This window comes from Salmo trutta, chromosome 27 (assembly GCF_901001165.1).
Source record: "Salmo trutta chromosome 27, fSalTru1.1, whole genome shotgun sequence".
NCBI classification, from domain to species: Eukaryota; Metazoa; Chordata; class Actinopteri; order Salmoniformes; family Salmonidae; genus Salmo; species Salmo trutta.
This window is the reverse complement of record NC_042983.1, coordinates 15059846-15068314: the sequence shown is the minus strand read 5'-3', so window position 1 is coordinate 15068314 and position 8469 is coordinate 15059846. Positions and strand designations below refer to the sequence as shown.

At 48.9% G+C, this 8469-nt stretch overlaps 1 protein-coding gene across 1 annotated transcript in view; it reads left to right on the top strand.

The window, feature by feature from the left end:
* Window positions 1-5878: 5878 nt before the first annotated feature.
* rgmb (repulsive guidance molecule BMP co-receptor b) overlaps window positions 5879-8469 on the top strand; it is a gene marked incomplete at its 3' end in the record, with an annotated part of 13047 nt that continues 10456 nt past the window's right edge. The window contains 1 exon segment of the mRNA XM_029716832.1: window positions 5879-6516. Within this exon segment, the coding sequence (XP_029572692.1) occupies window positions 6408-6516 (109 nt within the window).

The following is an 8469-nucleotide window of genomic DNA, read 5'->3' as shown; positions in this document are numbered from 1 at the left end:
GTTGTGTAGAGCCAGCTATGTGACTCAATCCCAGAAGATGTGAAGAGATAGTCCCCAGAGCAGAGAGGAGCTAACAGGAAACAGCAGATGTAATCTAATATCAGTGTCTGGTTAACGAGGATAATTTCCTCTGCCATGTCCGACGAGTTGAGTTTAGTGTGTGTGTGTGTGTGTGTGTGTGTGTGTGTGTGTGTGTGTGTGTGCGTGTGCGCGCTGAAGGATGGTGGGGGGGCAACTTTTTTCTACTGCTCATAACGACAGCACAACTTTGTGTGGTATTGGAAGGCGTGTGTGTATGTGTGGTGTGTGTATGTGTGGTGTGTGATGTGTGGTGTGTGATGTGTGGTGTGTGATGTGTGGTGTGTGATGTGTGGTGTGTGATGTGTGGTGTGTATGTGTGGTGTGTGGTGTGTATGTGTGGTGTGTGGTGTGTGATGTGTGATGTGTGGTGTGTGATGTGTGGTGTGTGTATGTGTGGTGTGTGGTGTGTATGTGTGGTGTGTGATGTGTGATGTGTGATGTGTGATGTGTGGTGTGTGGTGTGTGGTGTGTGATGTGTGGTGTGTGATGTGTGGTGTGTGGTGTGTGGTGTGTGGTGTGTGATGTGTGATGTGTGGTGTGTGATGTGTGGTGTGTGTATGTGTGGTGTGTGATGTGTGATGTGTGGTGTGTGGTGTGTGGTGTGTGTGGGTGTGTATGTGTGGTGTGTGATGTGTGGTGTGTGATGTGTGGTGTGTGATGTGTGATGTGTGGTGTGTGATGGTGGTGTGTGGTGTGTGGTGTGTGGTGTGTGGTGTGTGGTGTGTGGTGGTGGTGTGTGGTGTGTGGTGTGGTGGTGTGTGTGTGTGTGGTGTGTGGGGTGTGTGGTGTGGTGGGTGGTGTGTGATGTGTGGTGTGTGGTGTGGTGTGTGGTGTGTGTGTGTGATGTGTGGTGTGTGTATGTGTGGTGTGTGATGTGTGTGTGTGGTGTGTGAGTGGGTGTGTGATGTGTGGTGTGTATGTGTGGTGTGTGATGTGTGTGTGTGGTGTTGGTGGTGTGTGATGTGTGGGTGTGTGATGTGTGTGTGGTGGATGTGTGGTGTTGGAGGTGTGGTGTGTGTATGTGTGGTGTGTGATGTGTGGTGTGTGGTGTGTGGTGTGTGGTGTGTGTGTGTGTGTGTGGATGTGTGGTGTGTGATGTGTGGTGTGTGGTGTGTGATGTGTGGTGTGGGATGTGTGGTGTGTGGTGTGTGGTGTGTGTGGTGTGTGTATGTGTGGTGTGTGATGTGTGGTGTGTGGTGGGTGTGGTGTGATGTGTGGTGTGTGATGTGTGGTGTGTGGGTGTGTGTGGTGTGTGTATGTGTGGTGTGTGATGTGTGGTGTGTGATGTGTGGTGTGTGATGTGTGGTGGTGTGTGTGGTGTGTGGTGTGTGTGTGGTGATGTGTGGTGTGTGATGTGTGGTGTGTGGGTGTGATGGGTGTGGTGTGTGATGTGTGGTGTGTGATGTGGTGTGTGTGGTGTGTGATGGTGTGTGGTGTGTGATGTGTGGTGTGTGGTGGGTGTGTGTGTGTGGTGTGTGGTGTGTGGTGTGTGAGGTGGTGTGTGGTGTGTGTGATGTGTGGTGTGTGTGTGGGTGTGTGTGTGATGTGTGGTGGGTGTGGTGGTGGTGGTGTGTGTGGTGTGTGGATGTGTGGTGGTGTGTGGTGTGTGATGTGTGTGTGTGATGTGTGGTGTGTGGTGTGTGGTGTGTGTGGTGTGTGTAGTGTGGTGTGTGATTGGTGTGTGATGTGGTGTGTGGTGGTGTGATTGTGTGGTGTGGTGTGTGGTGTGTGTGGTGTGTGGATGTGTGGTGTGTGGATGTGTGGTGTGTGATGTGTGTTGGAGTGTTGTGTGTGATGGTGTGTGTGGTGTGTGTGTGTGTGTGGTGGTGTGATGTGGGGTGTGTGATGTGTGTGTGGTGGTGTGTGATGTGTGGTGTGGTGTGTGTGGTGTGTGATGTGTGGTGTGTGGTGTGTGTGTTGTGTGTGGTGGTGTGTGGTGTGTGATGTGTGGTGTGTGATGTGTGGTGTGTGATGTGTGGTGTGTGGTGGTGTGGGTGTGGGTGTGTGTGGGGTGTATGTGTGTGTGTGGTGTGTGATGTGTGGTGTGTGATGTGTGGTGTGGGTTGGGGATGTGTGGTGTGTGATGTGTGGTGTGTGGTGTGTGATGTGTGGTGTGTGGTGTGTGGTGGTGGTGGTGGTGTGTGGTGTGTGGTGTGTGATGTGTGTGTGTGGTGTGTATGTGTGGTGTGTGTGTGGTGGTGGTGTGGGGTGTGTGTATGTGTGGTGTGTGATGTGTGGTGTGTGTGTGGATGTGTGATGTGTGGTGTGTGATGTGTGGTGTGTGGTGTGGGTGTGATGTGTGGTGTGTGTGTGGTGTGTGATGTGTGGTGTGTGGTGTGGTGTGTGGGGTGTGGGGTGGTGTGATGTGTGTGTGTATGTGTGGTGTGTGGTGTGTGATGTGTGTGTGATGTGTGGTGTGTGATGTGTGGTGTGTGTGGTGTGTGGTGTGTGGTGTGTGATGTGTGGTGTGTGATGTGTGGTGTGTGGTGTGTGGTGTGTGTGGTGTGTGTATGTGTGGTGTGTGATGTGTGGTGTGTGTGTGGGTGTGTGATGTGTGTGTGTGTGTGTGGTGTGTGTGGTGTGTATGTGTGGTGTGTGTGTGGTGTGTGATGTGTGGTGTGTGATGTGTGGTGTGTGATGTGTGGTGTGTGTGTGTGGTGGTGTGTTGTGGTGTGTGATGTGTGGTGTGTGATGTGTGGTGTGTGTGTGTGTATGTGTGGTGTGTGATGTGTGGTGTGTGGTGTGTGGTGTGTGATGTGTGGTGTGTATGTGTGTGTGTGGTGTGTGATGTGTGGTGTGTGATCTGAGTATGGGGGGTGTACATATGAGTCATAGCTGTAGTTATTACATGATCGGACTCCCTGCATTTGCCCTTTATTGCACTGACTCTATGCACACTCACTGGGCTCTACCCACACACTCACACATACTTACACTGACATCCCAACACACACACTGCATAGCACACGGACACATGCATACTGACGACACACACACACACACACACACACACACACACACACACACACACACACACACACACACACACACACACACACACACACACACACACTCACCACATACGCTGCTGCTACTGTCTGTTATCTATTCTGTTGCCTAGTCAATTTACCTCTGCACACGTATCTGTACATAGCTACCTCAATTACCTCGTACCCCTGCACATCAACTCAGTACTAGTCCTCCCAGTATATAGCCATGTTACTTTACTCTTTATTGTTATCGGTTATTCACTGTGAATTTATTCTTCATGTAACTATACATTTTTGAATTTTTGTATCTTAACTCTGCGTTGTTGGAAAAGGACCCGTAAGTAAGCATTTCATCGTTAGTCGACACCTGTTGTTTCCGAAGCATGTGACAAAGTAAAATGTGCTTTGATTTGACCAACCTGTAACACACACCAAACATACAGGTAACGGACAAAACAAAGGAAACACTTGAGTAAATGAGAGATACAAAGTATATTGAAAGCAGGTCCTTCCACACAGGTGTGGTTCTTGATTTGATTAATAAGCAAATAAAACAGCCCATCAAGCTTAGAGTCATGTATAAAAATACCCAGTGCCCATTACCTGGGCTACCATGGCTAGAAGAAGAGATCTCATTGAAAGATGGTTCTCAAAGGAGCATAGGGGTTTTAGGGTGTGTGTGTTTGTGTGTGTCTCAGTCACAAGATCTCAACCCAACTGAACACTTATGGGAGATTCTGGAGTGGCGCCTGAGACAGCGTTTTCTACCACCATCAACAAACTACCAAATGATGGAATGTCTCGTGGAAGAATGGTGTCGCATCCCTCCAATAGAGTTCCAGAATCTATGCCAAGGTACATTGAAGCACCTGGCGGCGCTGGCGGCTTGCGGTGGCCCAACGCCCAATTCAGACACTTTATGCTAGTGTTTCCTTTATTTTGGCCGTTACCTGTACCACACCATCCACAGAGCCGCTCTGTTCCATACTCCGGCAAGCATACAGAACACACACACACACATCGTAACCACACTGAGTAGCAGTGATGTTAATGTGAACAGAGATTCCTACTGGTGTCTAAGTGTTCCCAACACCTGGCACATTCCAGCTGGACTAAAGGAGAGGATTAACAGACACACACACACACACACACAGTGTGTTGCTGTGAAGCAGAGAAACCTGAGATAGACTCACAGGAAGCATATGATGAGGCAGAGAGAGGGGTCATAAATTATGAGTGTCGGTTTGAAGATGTTTCGCCATGATGGAGTGTCATCATAATAATGAGTTAGGGCTAGTAAAACGTCACTATGTCTAAGTCTTTGTCTAAGTCTTTGTCTGGCTTCTGGAGAGCTTTTTTCAGGCTAATAACAGCTAGACCTAAATATAGCCATAAGATGATCCACAATGACTTGAAATGCCTTACTGCATCTATACATTATCATTATTATTTTTAATAACTGAACACTGTTCCTCTCTCTCTCAATTTAAGGGACATTATTGGCATGGGAAACATATGTTTACATTGCCAAAGGAAGTGAAATAGATAATAAACAAAAGTGAAAGAAACAATAAAAAATTTGCAGTAAACATTACACTCACAAAATTTCCAAAAGAATAAACATTTTAAATGTCATATTATGTACATATTCAAATATTTCCTTAATTTTGGGTCAGTCACAGAGGTCAAGTATTCTGCCACTGTCACGTTCACTGTTTTCAAACTCCCTGTCATAAATGAGCCAAGGCGCAGAGTGCTTGTAATTCCACATCTTTAATGGAAGTGAAACCTTTCACAAAAACCAGGTAAACAGAAATCAAACGTGCCGCAACTGTGGCGCACACAAACACTCATAGAAAATAATAATTACCCACAAACACAAGTGGGAAAACGGCTGCCTAAGTATGATCCCCAATCAGAGACAACGATAAACAGCTGCCTCTGATTGGGAACCATACTAGGCCAACAAAGAAATAGAAACATAGATATGTCCACCCAAGTCACACCCTGACCTAACCAAATAGAGAATAAAACAGACTCTCTAATGTCAGAGCATGACAGACACTGTGTACTCTCTGTTTAGGGACAAATAGCATTCTAGTTTGCTCTGTTTTTTTTAAATTCTTTCCAATGTGTCAAGTAATTATCTTTTTGTTTTCTCATGATTTGGTTGGGTCTAATTGTGTTGCTGTCCTGGGGCTCTGTGGGGTGTGTTTGTGTTTGTGAACAGAGCCCCAGGACCAACTTTCTTAGGGGGCTCTTCTCCAGGTAAATTTTTCTGGTGATGGCTTTGTTATGGAAGGTTTGGGAATCGCTTCATTTTGGGTGGTTGTAGGATTTACTCTTTTCTGGATTTTGATAATTAGCGGGTATCGTCCTAATTCTGCTCTGCGTGCATTATTTGGAGTCTCAATTTGGTGTTTGTCCCATTTTGTGAGTTATTGGCTTGTTAGCGGACCCCAGACCTCACAACCATAAAGGGCAATTTGTTCTATAACTGATTAAAGTATTTTTTAGCCAGATCCTAATTGGTATGTCGAAATGTATGTTCCTAGGGCAGTGGTTCTCAATCTTGGTCCTGGGGACCCAAAGGGGTGCACATTTTAGTTTTTGCCCTAGCACTACACACCTGATTCAAATAATCAAAACGTGCACCCCTTTGGGTCCCCAGGACCAGGATTGAGAACCAGTGCTCTAGGGCAACGTTGTCTAGGTGGAATTTGTATTCTCTCTCTCGCTCTCTCTCTCTCTCTCCCCCGCGAAGCCCAAGGCTGACAGGGCGGGCGGGTCCTGCTCTCTCAGAGGCGGGTTTTCCGCAAAAGGGTTTGGTTGATTTGCTATCGATCTGAGGAAGAGAGGAGAGGGGAGGATTCTTAGGTGAGGCCTGGAGAGAAAGAGAGAGAGAGAGAGAGAGAGAGGGGGGCGAGAGAGAGAGAGAGAGAGCGGAGCCGAGATTTATTGCTACAACAAGACTAAACTCAACCAGGACGGAATAGCGCTGCTAGAGACAGGAAATCTGATGCAGGGGGCGAAGAAGGAGTGAAAGTGTTTGGTGGAAGGACTGCTATTTTTCAATCGCTACTGTTTTCCCCTTTTCCTCCTCCTCTCCTTTTCTTTCCATTCCTCCTCCCTGACCGATCGCATTCCGCGTAGAATCTGCACTTTAATGCCCCTGCGCACCCGCGGAGTGGAAGGAGAGAAGAGCGAGGAAGGAGAAGAGAGCGAGGGAGAAGGAGAGCAGAGGCCTGACTTTAACGGAAACCCCGCCGCCGCACCTCACCCCTCTCCCCCGTGGCTGCCTGTCCCCTCTCCCCTCCTGGCCCTGCATGGACGGGGATGGGGAGAGCCGGATGTTGTTACCGCGGGGCTGAGCGCCTCGCATCCTCGCCTTCCCTGCGGCCGCTGCTGCTGCTGATCGTCGCTCTCTGTTACGGGGCGCACAGAGGTAGGCCAACTTGATAACTTCAAATGTTGTTAATTTTCCTCAGTAGCCTTATCGGAACCTAGTTCCTTGTCCGCGGAAAACTTCAGATCGAGCCCTGTGAATGTGACATAACAGTTTTAGGCTAATGATGAGTTAATAACCACTTAATAATGCCAAAACTAGGAGTTTCGGATTGGCCTTCCATGTGGTTAAGATTAGTCTATAGTGCATTTTATAGGCCTGTGTGTTGTAGCCTATTGGAGTGTATTCGAACCTGGACATCCCGTCGTCGTTGTGTTATTGTCTGATATTGCTTGTCTCTTTCTCTCTCCGGCGGACCGCGGTAGCGCAGCAGTCAGAAGGGAAAGTGTTTCCTCCCCCCATCGCTCTCTTGTTTCTCCGGAGTTTCTCCCGTGGCTCAGCCGCGGGTCGCTATGGCTGATAGAGAAGGGAAGGGTGGCTCTGCCGCGGGTCGCTATGGCTGATAGAGAAGGGAAGGGTGGCTCTGCCGCGGGTCGCTATGGCTGATAGAGAAGGGAAGGGTGGCTCTGCCGCGGGTCGCTATGGCTGATAGGGAAGGGAAGGGTGGCTCTGCCGCGGGTCGCTATGGCTGATAGAGAAGGGAAGGGTGGCTCTGCCGCGGGTCGCTATGGCTGATAGAGAAGGAAGGGTGGCTCTGCCGCGGGTCGCTATGGCTGATAGAGAAGGGAAGGGTGGCTCTGCCGCGGGTCGCTATGGCTGATAGAGAAGGGAAGGGTGGCTCTGCCGCGGGTCGCTATGGCTGATAGGGAAGGGAAGGGTGGCTCTGCCGCGGGTCGCTATGGCTGATAGAGAAGGGAAGGGTGGCTCTGCCGCGGGTCGCTATGGCTGATAGAGAAGGGAAGGGTGGCTCTGCCGCGGGTCGCTATGGCTGATAGGGAAGGGAAGGGTGGCTCTGCCGCGGGTCGCTATGGCTGATAGAGAAGGGAAGGGTGGCTCTGCCGCGGGTCGCTATGGCTGATAGAGAAGGGAAGGGTGGCTCTGCCGCGGGTTGCTATGGCTGATAGGAAAGGGAAGGGTGGCTCTGCCGCGGGTCGCTATGGCTGATAGAGAAGGGAAGGGTGGCTCTGCCGCGGGTCGCTATGGCTGATAGAGAAGGGAAGGGTGGCTCTGCCGCGGGTCGCTATGGCTGATAGAGAAGGGAAGGGTGGCTCTGCCGCGGGTCGCTATGGCTGATAGGGAAGGGAAGGGTGGCTCTACTGATGTCTTGGTGTCAGGTCCTTCACATCCAGCCAGACTAACAAAGGCTTGTTGACACAGTTTTAAAATAATTTTGCTTATAATAATAATGGGAATGTAAATTATAATTTGGTATAATTATGTCACACATGTATACATTTTAGCCTACTTTTACTTTTAATACACAAAAGAATATGAGTTCAGTGTAATAGGACCAAATGGAGACAATAGAATGAAAGGTAAATAACCTGAAAGAACAGAAGCACATGGAAACAGTGGAATCAAGAATTTGTTCTTAATTGAATTAATATGTATCAATAAAGGTTAAATATAAATAAAACACAGAATAGAATAGAACCATATCATCTGGAATATATTAGAAGGGAATAAAATCATACAGAAATTGTAGGATTGGTAAGTAGAATAGACCAGAATACCAGAGGGTGGTAGTAGGCTAGGCTACTTGAAGTCATCCTATAGAGGCTGGGTTTGCCCTTGTGACCCGGAGGTAGCTGACTGCTGTGCCTACACAGAGAGGCCTGTTCTGGACTGGCACTGTGACAGCCCACCACCCCTCTCTGGATGTCCCCCAGCCATAACCCAGACCCCAGGCCCTGTCATCCAGCCCGCGCTCATTGACTCTGTGTGTATTTGTGTGTCTGTGCGCAGCAGTCACACCTCTGGTAATTCATTTAACACAGTCCCAGGCAGCTGGACAGGACACTGTCTGTGCACAGTTCTGTTCAGTAGGGGGAT